The 17,424-nt window shown below is 43.9% G+C and overlaps 1 protein-coding gene across 1 annotated transcript in view; it reads left to right on the top strand.

The window, feature by feature from the left end:
* SFMBT2 (Scm like with four mbt domains 2) overlaps positions 1–17,424 on the top strand; it is a 158,512-nt gene that overhangs the window by 99,677 nt on the left and 41,411 nt on the right. Inside the window, exons 9-10 of the mRNA XM_006906953.3 lie at positions 7,515–7,597; positions 12,938–13,064. Of these exons, the coding sequence (XP_006907015.1) occupies positions 7,515–7,597; positions 12,938–13,064 (210 nt within the window). The remainder of the gene's footprint in view (positions 1–7,514; positions 7,598–12,937; positions 13,065–17,424) is intronic.

Below are 17,424 nucleotides of genomic sequence, written 5' to 3'. Positions count from 1 at the left end.
CTTGCTTGGGAGAGTACAGGTAGGTACAACTATCTTTGAGGCATTTGGGCACGTTCTACTAAAATCGTGAATGCATTTTACCCACTGACCCAGCCAACGGTTCCGCATCTGGAAGCTTCTCCTAAAGCTATACTGTACAGGTAATATGCATAACAGTTTGTGGGGTTTTTTTTTTTGCTTTTTTTTGCAGCATGAGGTATAGTAATGAAAGACTGGAAAAATTTCAATGCCTCTCTGTATGAGACTGATTAAATAGATTTTGAATATTCATATCATGAAAACTATGCAGTTGTTAAAAAAAATGAAGAACATCTGTGTACCGATATGACGTCTTTTTGGCAAAAAAGAGGTAAATAAGAATATCTGTTTGCGTTTGCGCATATTTCTGTAAAGAAGCTCTGAAAGGAGACATCAGAAACAAATGAAAACAATAACTTCTTTATGGGTGCAGGGTAGAAGTGAGACTTTTAACAGAATATTTCGCAAAACTTTCTATTTTTTTAATCTACAGTAATATATTCTCTCTTCAAAAATAAAGACATATTATTAAAGGCAGAGGACTTTTATAACTGAAAGAGATCTTAATGATACCTCATCAACTCCGATCACTTTCTGTAGGGGGCAAGGAAAGCTCGGTTATGCTAAATAACTTCTCAAGTCGTGAGGCAGAAGTTGGCATAAAACCCCGGTCTGAAGATCCTGAATCTAGCGCTTTTTCCACATAACCAAACTCACACTCGCCCCCCGTTCTCTCACGGGCTGGTGTCCTCATAAAGCCGTCCTCCTCGGGGATTTTGTGGCCTCTTGGTGGCCTGATGCTGGGCTAGCTGGTGTCAGAGGACCATCGCATCCCCATGACTGAAATGGTCAGTCTGTCAAAGGCTTTGGAGAATTTCACTTCTCGGGTATAATTTTCTAAGTGTTTGCACATCGCGCAAAGTCACGGCTTTATTTATTGAGCTCCCTTATCATTTCGTGAAAGTAGAGTGTGTTCGGTTTTGTAATTAAAACGAATGAAAGTTCAGAGGTGGTGATGGTGGTGATCCCTTAATGCTGATTTAATGGTTTTCCTTCGAGGTAAATTGTTACAGGTCGTACGTGTCACACCAGGGCCGGGCATCGTGCTGTAGAATTTTTTCAAACACCGTTCTTTGTTTTATTAATGTACGGAAGTATACACTTTTTTTTTTTTTTTTTTATAAAAAAGCCTGTTGTTTTTAACTTAAATCCTGAGCTTTATAGAGAGCGTACGTAGCATATCACACATACTGAGGAGTGCTTAGATGTTTTCTTACGTGTCTCTTTTCCACGAGGGTGTTATACTGTTTAGATTTCCATCAGAACCGTAAAACGTTGCTTACAATTACAGCGTGTTGCTTAAGAGGAAAATGATAGCCCATTCATTCCCCAGTCGGTGGGAACCAGCTGATGAAACAAAAGACATCTCCTTGGTACAGGAGAGCTGCAGAAAAATAGGTCCATCCTGACATTGTTTTAACTCCATTTCGATTTTTTTTTTTTAAAGTCTGTCCCCAGACCCTAGAAACAAATAGTCTAAGCTGGAATGGATAGAAATTTTTCAGTGCCCAAGAGCAAGTAAGCCAAGGACAGAACCTTGGCGATGTTGCTTCATTTCCTTAATCGTGGTAAACAACGATTCAATATTGTAGGCACCGTAAGTAATCACCAAACAAGTAAATAAACCACCTAAGTCGAAATGTGTACAGGTTATCAACCATGGCTTGCTATTTTTAAATTATTTCGTTGACCTCTTTGGCATGTAGCATCCGAGATTAGCCACAGAATTAGTGGAGAGAACCTCCCACTCAGGGGTCTCTGTAACAACGGGTCAGCCTTCAAATTGCTGTTGAAAAACGTGTGCGCAAAGGCGGAAGTACGTCGCTTATTTCAGCTCTTCGTCCCTACTAGCTGGTCATCCGGATCGACTCAGAAACGCTGAACACGATTTAAAAAGCAAAAGTGTGGTTTAATCGTTATCAAGATGCACAGTAGCGAGCTCTAACTGGTGTTCTCTCTTCCGAGAGAAAAACCTCAGGTGTTGACTGGTGACCTCCGTCCATTCTGTAATGTGTCATGTTTCCGACCTCCCAAAGGGGGCAGAGAAGAAGCACAGGCTCGTGGATCTGCTGCTTCGACCGAACACGTGCTAATATTTTGCCACATTTGGTTCAGAGTTTTAAACAACGCAGTAAAGCTTTGCGGTTGTAATCGAGGACCGAGTCATCCTCGGCTCTCTTTCTCACGCCCCGTGTCTGGACCATCGGCGAGTCTCGTCGCCGTTGTCATTGTCAGGGCCCGACCACGCCACCGCACAGGCCCGGCCCGCGTCTGCTTTCAGCCCCGCCTGGCGAACTGCAGTCAGACCGACGGTGTTCGCGTGTAAACCACACGTAGCCCTCCCCTGCCCAGGCTGCCCCGGACCGTCCCACCTCGCCCCGTGGCCAAGCCCAGGTCATAACAGCCGCCTGCAGTGCCCACCAGTTCTCTGTCTGGCCTCACGTCCTAAGATGCACCCCAGGCAGCCCCACCTGGAGCATGGCACACGCCTCTTCCTTAGGACCCTGGCACTCACTGTCCCCTTCCTCAGGCTTGACCCCAGCATCGCATTTGGAGGTGGGCTTTCTCGGCCGCCCTTATTTAATGCCAGTCACAAATCGCCACCCTCAGAGGCTTTATCTGCTTCCCTGCATGGCTTTTCTCCACTTTTATCTTTTGTAAAATCTTTGGTCTTTTTTCAAATCCATCTCTACCAAAACGAACAACCCACGAGAGCGGGCATTTTTGTCTTGTTCTCTGCACGTCCCCCGGTAACTGGAACGGTGTGGTCTTGGTAAATATTTGCTGAGCACTGAAAGAATTTGTCCTGCCCTGTCCTGCCCCTGTCCTATCCCCCTCCTCCTCTCTCCCATGATCCTTTATGCCCATCTTCCCTCTTTAATGGTGTTTCACGTTATGTTGAAGCATTAAACTGGAACGCAGTCAAAATCCATCTTTCCTCTTGTGATTTGTTTACACGCCTTCAGAAACGCTTCCTGCCGATGTTCGTCTGTGCTGTCTTTTACAGTCTCGCAGTTTTGTTTTTTCACGTTTTGCTTTCATCTATTTGGAGCTAATTTTTTTTGTGGCACGAGGAAAGAAAACAATTTCGTTTTTTTGCTCGAATCGAATTGGGTTTTCAAATTCACCAGTTTGTCTCAGTATCATCAGTTGAGTCGTCTGCCGTGTCCTCTCTGATTTGCAGTGTCACCGCTGGCGTGTCTATCAAGCCCCTTCGTGGATGTGAACCGTATCCCGTTCTTAGTTATTCGGCTTCGTTGATCTGTTTGTCCATCCCTGCCCAAATACCTCACTTTTAAAAATTGATTTTAATTTATATTAAATCTCAATGTCTGTTAAGAGAACCTCTCCACCTTGCCTTTCTTTCCAAAGCCATCTTGGTTATTTTTGTGCATGAGTTTTAGAATCGATTTGTACAGCTCCTAAAAATGACCCATTGGATTTTAATTGCCATTGCATTGGATTTATAGGTTAGTTTAGAAAAGTGGACGTTTTATTACGTTATCTTTTTCCGACTGGCAATTTTCTGCTAGCATTTTGCTTTTTGTCCCTCTGTCTGGCACACCCCTGCCCCAGATGGCCACATGGCTCGCTTCCTCAACAATTCTACATTTCGACTTTTCGCCGAGGCCTTCGTCCTCCATGAAGCCCTTGCGATGCCTCCCCGCCACTTTCTCTCTGTAGCCCTCGTGGTCATCTGACTTCGTATTTGCGAATTATCTGTCTGCTTTCACTGAGCTCTGTGAAAAGGGTCTTTGCTGGTTTTGTCGTTCACGTCTGTATCCCCAGCATTAGAACCATGCCCGGCCTATAGCATGCACCTACTAAATATTTCTAAATGAGTGAACGTGTGCCTGCACAAATGGCTGGGTTGGAGAGTAAACACCTTCCTAAAGATTATGACACGTGTTGCCAAATCGGCACCTGTAATGGTTTTTCGAGATACACATAGACCAGAAACGCATCAAAGTATGTTCCCAGCAGCCTTTATAGTGGCGGACTCATCCTGTTGTTTTTCATTTTGCCAGTCAGCTAGATGGCAAACATGATATTCTTTTGCTGATTTTATTTTTTATTAAGACTGTGCAAATTTTTTTTTTTTTTTTCATACCCACCCATCATAGAAGAGCAGCTCTCACTCTTGGGGTCTCTTTTGTTAGAGAGGGTTTTTTTTTTTTTTTTTAACCCTTTTCCTCCCCTTCATCCCAAGTCCCCGGCAAGGGCCCTGAGGCCACCAGGATTGTCTCAGGGTTATCGGGAGTCACTTCCTGGTACTGAGGCCTAACTTCCTGTAGCGATGGTATGATCTGATTCTGTTAGCGCACTAGGAGCGGGAGGACAGCTCTGGGGAGGCAGTCATGGTGTCTTCCATGGACTGAATTGACACTCGATTGATTGACCCGTCCCTAGACTATCCTTTCAACTAGAGCAAAGATGCTATGCTTTCAAATAATTCTTATTATTGAAATAATTCATGATCATTGGTGACCACTTAGAAAATGCCAAGAGGTAGAAGAAAAAAGTATCCAGGATTTCCACTACCTAGATAATTATTTTGATATTTACCGTTAAGTTTTTCTTACATTGCCTCTGGTCTTTTTCGTTGCATATTTTTCATATAAATTTTACAATTCTGTATATGCTTGTACCAATCTTTTCATCCAAAACTGTAGCAATCATTATTCATGGCTTTTTTTTAAACAAACATTATCGTATACATTAAACAAACATTTATGTACAGTTTCATGCCTGCATAACTTTTCATGGATTAGATAAATTTCATACTATTTCTTACATTTGGATGTAAAGTCCCCCCTGCCCCACCACCAGTATTATCAGTAAAAATGCCATCGTATCTTCACATATAATGCTTTTTCACTTTTTAGAGTTCTTATGGGATACATTCCCAGAAATGAAATCGTGTCAGAGTTCATGAACATCGTTACTGCCAAATTGTTTTTCCGAAGAGCCGTGAACTTGCACCGCCAACTGCAGTGTTTGCAAGCGGAGCTGTTTTATGTCAGTTCCTTTGTGTCCCATGGAAACGGGTCATCGACCTGTCCCCCCTTTGGATCTGTAACAGTTGGAACTTCAGAATAAATACTAATAAAATCTTAAGTCAACTCTGGTGGTGGCAGTTCAGCAGCCTCCTATGGCAGCTTGTTGCACATTTTAACAGCCCAAAGCCTTTCCAGTTCTTTTTATTTTCTTGTCTCCTCTGTTATTTTCCTCCCGCTTAGGTTTAAAACATGTTTTTTTTTTGTTTGTTTTTCGTTTTTCTCCCTCCTGGCTGCAGTTAAGCCTTAGTACTTCTTGTTCTGTCTTTGTTGATTAATGAGTATAATTGACCCCTGCTGTCTGTATTATACAAGCCCTAGCAATTTGTTTTTATGTAGCAGTTATTTTCTGAGCTGTCACAAAACTGCCTTACAAAGAGAGCTCATTATCAGCCTGAAGGAAAAAGAATTTTAAGTGATGAAGTGAATAAAGGTCCCCAAGAGAAGGAAGAGGAAGAGAATTCTAGGTTGTTCAAATATTCAGGGAAATGAGAGCATTCTAGGGCCAAGATAATTCATTGTTGCTTATGTACCCAGCAAGACTTAGTTATCTCTTGAAAATATTAGATTAAAAATGGCTCTTCGTGGAGAGTCTGTCTTGAAGACTGGATCCGGAGCAGCGAATGTTGATTCAGGAAACCGAGGAGCCTGACATTTTATGGAGTGGCTCGAAGCCCATTGGAGGTTGGGGGTTACGAGCGTGGTTACAGAAAACCCAGCTAAATGTCAATCAGGGCAGTCGAGGTGACTTCTAAGTTTAAAAGTTTTATCTAAACAGGTAGTGACCATGAAAAATACCTAGATTTCATGTCTATCAAAACATACTTTACTATCCATTTATATCAGTTTTTCCCCCCAATTTTCCCCTTCCTCCATGATCTTGGTGAGATTTCCTCACTCACAAAATCAACTAAGGGAGTGGCAGAGGTCCAGGGAAGAGATACCATCTGAGGATTTGATCCAAAAGTTTCAGAGCACTGCCTTCAAAGTGGAGGCTTATGTTAATTGTACAGAAACTCGCATTACTTTGTTTTTGTTTTGCTTTTGAATATTTAGAAGAAAGGTGGTTTGATCCCTTCCAGAAGCCTCTGATGCAAGAGCATTTGGCTGGAGGAACGGCTCTGGGGAGAGTGGCCGGGGCATGGCGGGTGGCAGATGTGCAGAACCTGTTCAGAACTAGCTAGAAAGAGTACACAGTGTCTCGAAACCCTGAGACTTTTTGCCTCCTTGTTGGAGAGAAATGAGGGATTTTCAGTCAGTGTAGAAAGACGGGGATGTCTTCGAAGGAAGGAGGTCCCAGTGCCGTGATGGTCAGCAGGGCGTGGGAGGCTCAGGGTCCATTCCAGGCCAGAGGAGGCCAGCTGCCTTTCCCGTTAAGCCCCCATCTTTAAAAACATTGGGTGAGGTCAGCCTCCTTAATGAAAAGAATACTGTTTTGTACTTGTGGGTACATTTGAAGGTAGGAGGCATCTGGCACCTTTTCTGTAATAAAGAATGGGGTGAAGGGTTAAAGAAATACAAATTAGTAATTGATAGATTGTCACGGGGATGGGGAGCACGGCAGAGGGAATGCAGTCAGCATTAATACGTTGGCTAGGTGGAGGCCAGGGGAGGGAGGGAGCAATTGCGGGGGATCGTTTTATGAACTGTATAGATGTCTAACCAATGTACTACATACTTGAAACTAATTAAAATAAATAAATTAAAGAAAGAAAGAAAGAAAAGAATTTCGGTAGTCACCCTACAACCGTGGGATTCAGTAACCAAAGTCCCCATGTTAAGCGAATTTGCAGGTGTGAATTTCTGACAATATGGGGGAGGGGAGAGATCCCCCTGATTTCTTTTGCATCAAATATAGATTTATTTTACACACACTTAAACCAATAAAGAGAGAACACTAAACGAAGTGTATAGTATCATTTCGTTAATCCTAACAAAATGTGTAGTATCTGTTAATCCTAATTGATACCATCTTTGTCATTTCCCGTGCCATCCCGTGTTCACAGGAAATGCAGATACTCATAAAGAGGTATTTTCCTATCTAGGTCAGGCCACACGCCCACCGCCTTTCTTATTTTATGGTTTAGAACTGCTTTTTCTCACCCTCTCCCGTGTCTTCTCATGGTGGTCATGATGGACATACATGGTATAACTGCAGTCCCCTGCTCCTGTCCCAAAATGAAATGAATCAAGAAAGGGGGAAAAATAAGTGTTTCATTCGACCCTCATGAAATCTGATGTGCTCTCAGGCTTAAGGAAGAGCTTCATCTTTCGGGGGCCTACCCTTGCACCCCTTATGAGTGACACACCGTAAAGCTGCTCATTAGTCTGAGAACTCGCTTGATTAAGGCTGTTGTGTTGGTGTTTTGTCCTGCACAGGCTACCCTGGTCCGGACTTTGACTGGGCAGATTATCACAAGCAGCATGGAACAGAAGAAGCACCTCCCTTCTGCTTCAAAAACGTAAGAAGCTCGTTTCTCGCCATTCCTCTTGTCGTAGATGTTGCTGGCCATGAGTGTTATCAGTCGCTTTCCATTTCTCGAGCAAGATGAGAGTGCTGTGTACCGGAGGGTCCCGGAACCCTTATAGTTTTTGAAAAGTCCTCTCTCAGCTTGTGTATTAGGATAATACTGGACCATAGTAGCAAATCGACTGCTAAGTGTATAGCGGCTCAAACATGGTATAGGTTTATTTGTTCCTGTCCTCACCTGAGTCTGGTGAGCAGGTAGGAAAAGAGATCCAGGGAAGACGGCGCTGGTTCTAAACACTCTGGCTGTGTTGACACGTACTCCTCCACTCCCCTCCCGCTGGCGAGGACGGTCACTTGGCTGCACTGGGCCGCATGTGAGGCTAGGATGTGCCCAGCTATGATTTCATACTGTGGAAGAAGGAGGACAAACTGGTGACCAGCTAGCCACCTTTGTCACCATTAGTAGGCACTTGTTATGGAGTGTGAAATTGATAAGCCTATTGATAGAGGATTCTCTCTTCCTAAGGAATATTCTTCAAATATGACATTATTATTATTTTTTGTCTTGGATTACTTTAGTAGGATGCTGGTCCAACGATTTTGTCCTTGGCTCATTTTAAGCCCCTATCTTGTTCAAATAGAGCATATTGGCATAATCATAGGATTTTTGTAACACGTGAAACCAGTGTGTGTGTGTTCATACATGTATGTACTTGCCTTGTAAGGTTGGTTGTATTAAGCGGCTTATAAATTATTCATTTAAACTTCCTCGACCCGTGGAACTCTGAAAGGAGACATGAATTAGTGTCTCCATTTTAAGAATGAGACATGAATGTATAGCCCAGTGTGTCACACATGCATTCAGTGACGAAAGTTAATGCCTTATGGTAAGAAAAGCGACAGCCCTTGGCTGGGGAACTGCAGACCCTGCGGTGCTGAGCGCTCCTGAGTCAGGGTCTTGTTTTCTGGCCACGGGCTCCTTCCAATGACCCGTCGCCGCTTCACCCATCAGTTGTGCTATGGGGCTAATAAAACGTGAGGACGGAGGACTGAGAGGTGGAAGGTGTTGGCTCAACAGAGAGATGCTCAGCCAAGTCAAAGACGGATCGTGGGGAATGGAGCAGGTCGATTACCGTGTCAACTTGTACCCCTGAATACAGAAACGAGTCAGGGCTCCTTGGATGGTTAAACGGACTTTCTGCTTGGCTGACATGGCCTCTGCACAAAGATCGTTCTCCTCGCTTTGAAGTTCAGGTGTATGAAGGGGACAGCTGTGTCACCATTCCTCCACGAGGATCACAGCCGGTTCGCGCTCAAGGCTTACGAAGTCCAGGCCAATGTTATTCGACTTCTTACCATGCTGATATCACTTGTGGCAGAAGCTTCTGTCCTTTAGGATCATGGAGACACCTCATCACATCCCCAAACCTCTTCGGCTTTGAGCCTTCCACTTGACAAGAGCAGAAAAATCCGTCCCTGATTCTTTAGCTTTGGGAAGAAAATCCTCACATCTCCCCCAGTTCTGTATTTAAGGAGTTGCTTCTTCTGTGATAACACAGTTCCACCAAGGCTCCTTTTCATCCGTCCTCTGCTCCCATTCAGCCAGCTGTCATCCACATGGATTTTAATAGTGGTGCTATGGGGCTAATAAAACATGAGGACGGCTACTTGCCACGTCGCTGGGTGGCCTCTGAGCTCCCAGGATGTAGGTGCCCAGACTAATTTCTTGCAGTAAATACGCTGGTGTATTCGTTAGGATACAAATACACCCCTCCTTGTTCCTGGCTCCCCATTTATTTAGTCGACAGGATTGTCATCTGCCTGTTGGTGTATGCATTGTTATTACTGGCACCTCGCAGAATTTTGTTCGCTCGTTAAAAGTGCTCTTTAATGGGTTGCTTATTGCGAATGCGTTTTTTAATCACACGTCTCGCGTGTACCAGAGGAGAGGTTGTGTGGGAGTGGGTGCGTGGCCAACATGTCCCTGAGGATGCTCACCAATCAGAAGCCGCTCCGACATGGACGGACACAGCCGCATACTGCACTGATCCTCTCGTAGAAAGCAGCGATAAACTCTGGACGGAATAAAAAAAAAAACAGCTACCTGAGGGATGTGGAGAATGAGCAAAAGCAGGCAGTTTCCGGAAGGGAACAGCTGTTCAGAAGACAGGAGAAGCATGGGGGGCGGGGTCGTCCCAACGTTTTCGGACTCGTGGCCCGAGGTCAGTCACGGCTGACGACATCCGGGATGACTCGAACAGCAGTATAAAATGTACAGTTTTCCTGGCCCGATGAACCCGATAACAGAATCTGGGGAGCCACAGCTACTGAGAATTGAAGGGAGTTCTAGGGGGGAGCCAGGAGGAGGAGCCGGAAATTCTGCGTATAAACGCTGCCTGAAACTTTGGCCGATCCCTGAACCATGTATTGGCCAGGCAAACTCCCCGCAGCCTGGTTTCTAAGGATGAAAGAAAAGAACTGAGATTTAAGCTGCTTCTCAAGAGACAGAGTCCAACCAAGTTAACTGCTTTCTCGAACAGAAAAATCAACGCTTCTGGGAGGAATATAACATAACCCAGAGTTTCCATGACCTAACATTTAAAACATCCAGAATTCAATCCAAAATTGCTCAACACATGAAGAAATAGGAAAATCTGACTCATTCTCAGTGGAAAAGATAATCAGCTGAGACCAAACCCGGCGTGACCCAGATGTTAGTGTGAGCAGGCAAGTATTTTAAAGCCGCTGTTATATCTAAGCTCCACAGTGGAAAGAACTGGCTCCCAAGTGTGGTCCTTAGGCCAACAGCTTCAGCATCACCTGGTAACTTGTTGGAAATACAGAATCTCTGGCCTCAACTCAAATCAACTGAGTCCCAGACTTTGGGGTGTAGCCCAGCTGTCTGTGTTTTTAAAAGACTATCGAGGTGATTCTGGTATACCCTAAAGTTTGAGAAGCGTCGACGTAAAGGAAGATATTCTCATAATGAATGCAAAGATAGGAAGTACCAGAACAAAAGTAGAAAGTATAAAAAAGAGACATTCTAAAACTGAAAAATAGAGTATCTGAAATGAGCAAATTCATCGGAAAGGCTCACTAGCAGGATAGAGATGCTAGAGAGGAGAGTTCATGACCTTGAAGATAGAAATGATCCTATGTGAAGGACAGAGAGAAAAAAAGATGGGCAGGTAGTTTGGGGAAAGATGAAGAGAATTTCAGGAACCTGCGGGACACTATCATATGTAACTGGAAACCCAGAAGAAATGGCCACAGAAACTATGGAAGAAAAAAAAATAATGGCCCCAAATTTACCAAAGTCACTGAAAGATCTTAAATTTACAGATTCAGGTGTCTCAGTGAACCCCAAGGAACATAAATACGAAGAAACCCAATGTAGTTCAATTGTTGATAACCAACTATAAAGAGAAAAATTTTGAAAATATCCAGAGAAAAATGATGCGTTTTAAAAAGAAGGACAACAATCTGAACAATGGCAAACTTCTCATCGAAAAGAACGGGGACCAAAAGACAGCAAACCGACTTCCTTCAAGTACCAAAAGAAAGAGAAGAGACTGTAATTCTGTGTCCAGTAAAAATATACTTCAAGAGCGAAGCTAAAAACAGACCCTTAACCAAAGATAACAAAGAAAAAATGCTCAACATTGTCAGTCATAGGGAAAACAAGTTAAAACTATCATGAGAGACCATTAGACCTACCTATGGGAATGGCTAAAATTTGAAAAACTGGCAACATCAAGTGTTGGTGATGATGTTTAGCAACTGGAACTCCATATGCTGCTGATGGGAACGCAAAATGATATATTGGAAAATAATCTGGCAGGTTTTTTTTAAAAAGAAAAAACCTACATTTACCATATGGTACAGCAATCTTATTTCTAAAGAAGTGAAAACAATGTTATAGGCTGCGTTATGTCTTTCCAAAATTCATGTGTTGAAGTCCTAACCCCCAGGACCTCAAACGCGACTGTATTTGGAGTTAGTCTTTAAAGAGGCGATTAAGGTAAACGAGGTAATGTGGGTGAGCCCTAATCCAGTATGACTGGAGTCTTTATAGGGAGAGGAGATATTAAAACACAAGCATGGACGAAAGACACATGGTGACACAGAGAAGATGGCCATCTACAAGTCAGAGAGATTGGCCTCAGGGGACATCAACCCGGCTGACACCCTGATCTCAGACTTCCAGCCTCCAGGACTGTGAGACAATAAAATTCTGTTGTTTAAGGTGTCTGGTCTGTGCTATTTTGCTATGGCAGCCGAGGCCGACTGAGATTCTTATGTTCGCACAAAAACTTGTGCTTGAATGTTGATAGCAACATTATTTACAATCCCCCCAAACTGGAAGCGACTCAGATGTCCTTCAAATGGGTGGATCGTCTGTGAGACCTCCGCTTAAGGACTCGGGGTGGAATAGAATGAACGACTGATTCGTGCAATAGCACGGATGACTCTCATCCATTTTGCTAGTGAAAGAAGCCAGACTCAGAGGCTTCAGAGCACATGACTCCATTTATGGGACATTATGGAAGAGGCGGAGTTATAGGAGCAGAAAAGAGATCAGTGGCCCAGGAATTGGGAGCCTGGGAGGAGCTGGTTACTGAATGAATGGCCAGTGTGAGCGTGTTTTGGAGGCGAAGGGGCTGTTCCGTGTCTCGGTCATGATGGTGGCCATATGACTGTCTGCACTCACCTCACAGCCCTGCCCACGTCGAACAGTGCTCCAGAAAGAGGGAATTTTCCTACGCATAAATTTTTAAAAAGCGAACTTAGAAAATAGATAAAAAGACATAAAGAAGCAAAAAGCACCAAGGCAAAATAAAGGCCATTTCAGGTAACAGAAAACTCTGGGAATCCATCACCAGCACGCCTGCACTTAAAGAAACGGCGAAGGACATTCTTCAGGCTGAAGGAGGGTGAAGCCAGATGAGGACCCGTCAGATACGCCCAGGTCTGATGTCAGAGAGGAATATAGGGAAGTAGAAATGGGATTTGTAGCTCAGAGATTCTTTCTGTAGGAATAAGGATGCGAATGGGAAGGGGAAGAGAGAACATATTCATCCTCTCGCTCATTCAACACGTGTTATTAGGCACCTACTGTGTGCGTGCAGAGTTCTAACTTCTGGTGTGGTTCTTTTCCTCGTGAGTGTCGGGAAAGACAGACAAGCGAACGAGCCCGGTCGTCTTATGAATAATGGCCGTGTGTGTGCCCGCGTGCGTGCGTGCGCTTTGCCGCTTCATCAGCTGGCCGGCCGAGTTGCCGCTCGCTGACTTGCTGTGATGCATCCTGCTCAGTGTCACTTCTCTCTTTCAGACGTCATTCAGTCGGGGTTTCACAAAGAACATGAAACTGGAAGCCGTGAACCCCAGGAATCCAGGAGAACTCTGCGTGGCCTCTGTCGTCAGCGTGAAGGGGAGGCTGATGTGGCTTCGCCTGGAAGGTACGTCGTCAGTCATTCTGGAGAATTGAGGGTCCATTCAGAAATGGTGCGGTGCAGACGACGCCAGCACTTCTCAGAAGTGCCCCTTTTGTGTCCCTTTTATTCAAACAGATCTTCAATTATTCAGTGTTCTTAAATAAGTGAAACTAATCAAATACAAATTTGTTCAGAGGCTTTCATCTTAACTAATAATTTCATGAAATGAGATGCTGGCGTGATAATTATGTTTGGAACACGGTGGTCTTTTCACATCTATGATTATAAAAGCTAATGTCACAATTAAATTAATACGAGTCACTAATACTGGTATTTGAGGTCTTGGTTATTATGAGGATTGAATTATATATTTGCATTTTAATGTGGATGATACCCTTGACTTTGATTTCTTCCGTGGATGTTTAGTTTTTCCTCAAAATAGTAATTGGTGATGACTTTCTCCCCAAACAGATAATAAACAGGATTTTAGGCTTGTTTGTTGAATGGTGTTTAAACTGTTTTTAACAGCTACATTTACAATTGTACAAATAATTCCCAGAATGATGTCCTTTGTCAAGAAAACCCTGATTAGATTTTGGATTTAAAATAGAAAACTATATTTTCTACCTACATTTACACATTCATATCTTCAGTGAGAATTAAAATTAATTTAATCGCTAAAGTTTTCCCATCTTTTTTAATGTAAAATTCTTTGGGATTTTTTGTTTGTTTGTTTGCTTGTTTGTTTTTCAGTTTCATACTACTCAGTCGTTATTTCAGATATCTGTGGAAAAACAGTACGATCGCGATATGAATAAAAAAACGTGACCTTTCCTGGTCTGTATGTTAAATCTTATAACATGCTCATACCGCCATTGGAATAGAAGTTTGGAAGGTCATAGAATCGCTGCTAATACCTTCATCCTTATTTCTGCAGTAAGCAAGTCTAAAAAGCATTCAAAGTTTTTAGGGAGGCCTACCATCTCATCGACATGATCCCTCCAGAGAGTGGGGAGGGAAGGGAGCAGTGACTTTATGAAGAATGTCATTAGGTGCCACGAATTCCCAGAAAATAGCTTAAAACGTGACTGTGGCTTCGGAATTTCAGTTGGAAATAAGAGGGAATTCTCAAAAACTCGATTGCTTAGTGGGTTTTCAAGTAGAGTGGACTGTAGTCAGAATTCCCCCACGTGTGGACACGGGCAGAGCGGTGGCGATATTTCTGCAGCTCCAGAGATAGAACGTGACCTTATTTTTATGACTACATGGAAAGTTGGGTCAACTGCTCTTGGGGAAACAGGAGCCCTTCTGGGGTTTCGAACCCCCACCTTGGACTTGCTACCTAATATCCCACTAAGCCATATTATGCGATTGGAGTCTTGTTTGCGTTATTAATTTGGAAACAAAAAACGGTGCAGTTCAAAGCCCGTGTTGCGTCATTATCATTTAACACGTTACGGTTGAAATTCTTTGGCAGTCATAATTTATTTAGCAGTCTGTGCTTCCAGAGCGTTTCACAGCTGCTAATTACCTAACACAGACAGCAGCGGGAGAATCCTGAGTTTTAGATGGAGAAACCAGCCAGGCCATTAACGGATGTCTGAGGTTGACTTTCACTGCCGTTGACATCTTCGTTGCTTAATTCTGCAGACCCCGCAGCTTCCCAAGACTTAGAAAGAGTGATGAGCGACATTTAGTGTATATTTAACAATTTGGACACTGTTTTCTCCTCACTGCTGTTTTTCTTTGGATATACGTTTCTGGCTTTACAGCGGTGACACGTAAGTCAGTTCGTGGCAGCTCTTTCTCTTACTCTGCAGCGTGCTTTCATCCTGGAGTAATGAAAATTAGTATTAGGAAGCAGATCAGAAAGTAAATTGGGGATGGCCAGAGGAGAGAAGGATTGCGGGGCTGGGAGGCAGGGGTGAAGGGTTAAAGAAGGACACATTAGTAGTCGCTAGAGGGTCACAGGGATGGGGAGCACGGCACTGGGAATGCAGTCAGCATTAATGTCACGGCTAGGCGGAGAGCCAGAGGAGAGACAGAACAATTAGGGGGATTGTTTTATGAACTATATAAATGCCTAACCAATGTCCTTTATACTTGAAACTAACAAAATAAAGTTTTTTAGAAAAGAAACACACACAAAAACAACAACAACAAAACAAAATGAACCCCCCCGAAAAAGAAAATAAATTGTCCATTTTTCAGTCCTTACATATTTAAAGAAAAAAATTTAAACATTCAGTTGAATATCATCTACCTGGAATGAATCAGTCAAAAAGATGCATTTGTGAAATCAAAGTAAGTAGAATTCCATTCGATTTCCTTGAATTTGCTTGAATTTTTTTGTTGTTGTTTTTGTTTTCGTTTTGTTTTTGGCCCTTAATGAGCATTTGCCTTTTAAGATGACAGCAAGCTTACCGACAATTATTTCTCATTATTTCACAGTTTTATGTACATAGAACTTCCTTTCCTCTGTCCTGAGGACAAAGTGTTATAGCTTCACCATGGTCACTCTGTGGCTGTTAAAATATTTTTATGATGATGGCGCTTCTGATTATAGACCATTTATTTGACACTTGAAATTTATAAAGTACTTTCTGACAATTTATAGGTTATTTTTGTGCATTAAATTGATTTGAATTATTTTCAACAATGGCTAATTGACGACTTTTAGGTCATTAAAATGATCCTTTTAATGTAACATTTACCTCCTCCTGAAGTCACATAGTTCTTTTAAGTGTCTATAAAGGAGCTGATGTTGAAGAGGGAGCAATGAATAAGATAGACGAGGTTAGCGTAACATTATTTTAGGTGCATATTTGGAACGAATTTCAAGCTCTCACAGGCCACCGACAGCGAGCACGGGCAGTCGACGGTGACGCGGCTTTGTGTTTTGGAAAGGACATCGTTGCTTTCTCGTGCGGTGTATTCCGTTCGAGGCAGTCACAGCTACGGTTCTGAGTAGTGTCCATCTAATATACATCACCTTCAGTTTTAAGACCTCCGGCATTGCAGACACACACACACACACACACACACACACACTCACTCACTCACTCACACTGGCTCACACGCTGGCTGGCACCTCTTCACTCACTCACTCACTCACTCACTCACTCACGCTGGCTCACACGCTGGCCGGCACCTCTGTCTGCGATTCTCACAATCCGAGTCACCTCACGTCCACATCAGGTCATTTTCTTGGGGGACAGATAGGGTGTGGGTGTTCCATTCGCCCTCACAGCCTGTCATCTAAGAGCATCTGCGCCTTTGCATTGTCTTCCTTGGTTCCTCTCATCTTTGTCATTGTTAATATCATTTCCCACTTAGAAGAGATGCGACATGCTCCATATCCCTGAATAAGAAGCATCTTAGCTTTTGAGCTGAGGCAGAAATTCCTTTTGTGTCATAAATGGTATTATGACCAGCAGGCTTCCTTTCTGCTCTAAGTTACTCAGACAGCGACTTTTATAGAGATCTTTACAACGTGAGCACCAAAACCTGGTTTTGACATTGGGAGCGCCATGGTGAACAAACACAGACAGGCGAGGTCTCGGTGAGTTCCCTGCGGATGTAGGGACAGAAGGATGGCCTGTGGGATTCGTTACCCTGGGCGCAGTTCCACTTAGTGACACCTACTGCATAAATTTCACTCTGCATCTGTGCTCGGTATGGCTTTGGACAGCAGCTTTTTCGACTCCAAGAATTGCATCTCCTCCCCGTGAACTTCACACTCCATGCTGACAAGCACAGAACGTGCAGGGTCCAGCACACGTGTGGTCCCTGGTTTCCGCAGATGGCAGCCATCGTGGGCCACACGCGGACTCTCTAAGTCTGTACCTCAGCGTAGGTGTTTCAACGCGAGGTGCAGTGACAGCTCGAGGAAGGGTATGATCTCTCCTTTTCCAAACTCTCAGGAAGTGCGCGCACCTAGACTTGTCCAATGCCAGTTTCTGATTTATCTGTGATTTTCTCTCAGGCTCATGGCGACGGCGCGGTAGACCTTGGCACTTGGTCCTCTGCTGGCTTCCTATTCTCCACTTGCTTTACATGTCAGACGTCCCTTCCTGTTGGAACGCAGCACAGTGCCTCGCAGGACACGTCCCTGACCAGGCCAGGCTCACGGGGACCACAGTCTCACCCTCACCCCCTGCTACTGTAGTGTCCTCACCTCGCTTACAACTATGCCGCTCGGAGTGACGGCTTCTACATCTGTCACGTGCACGTTCACGTAATCCTGTAGTTTGCCCTTGTCTGCGCCCGGTTCGCAGCTTCTGCCCGGTGCTGCCCACACTTAAGTTGCCCTGCTTTCTCTTTTCTAGAAGGAAAACCTCCCGCCTTCTGCCGGGGCGGAGGTGTCCCCCGGCTGTGCAGCTCG

The sequence above is a fragment of the Pteropus alecto genome, unplaced genomic scaffold (genome assembly GCF_000325575.1).
Source record: "Pteropus alecto unplaced genomic scaffold, ASM32557v1 scaffold11, whole genome shotgun sequence".
Lineage (NCBI taxonomy): Eukaryota > Metazoa > Chordata > Mammalia > Chiroptera > Pteropodidae > Pteropus > Pteropus alecto.
Note: the sequence above shows the minus strand (reverse complement) of the source record. Positions and strands in the feature narration are given on the sequence as shown.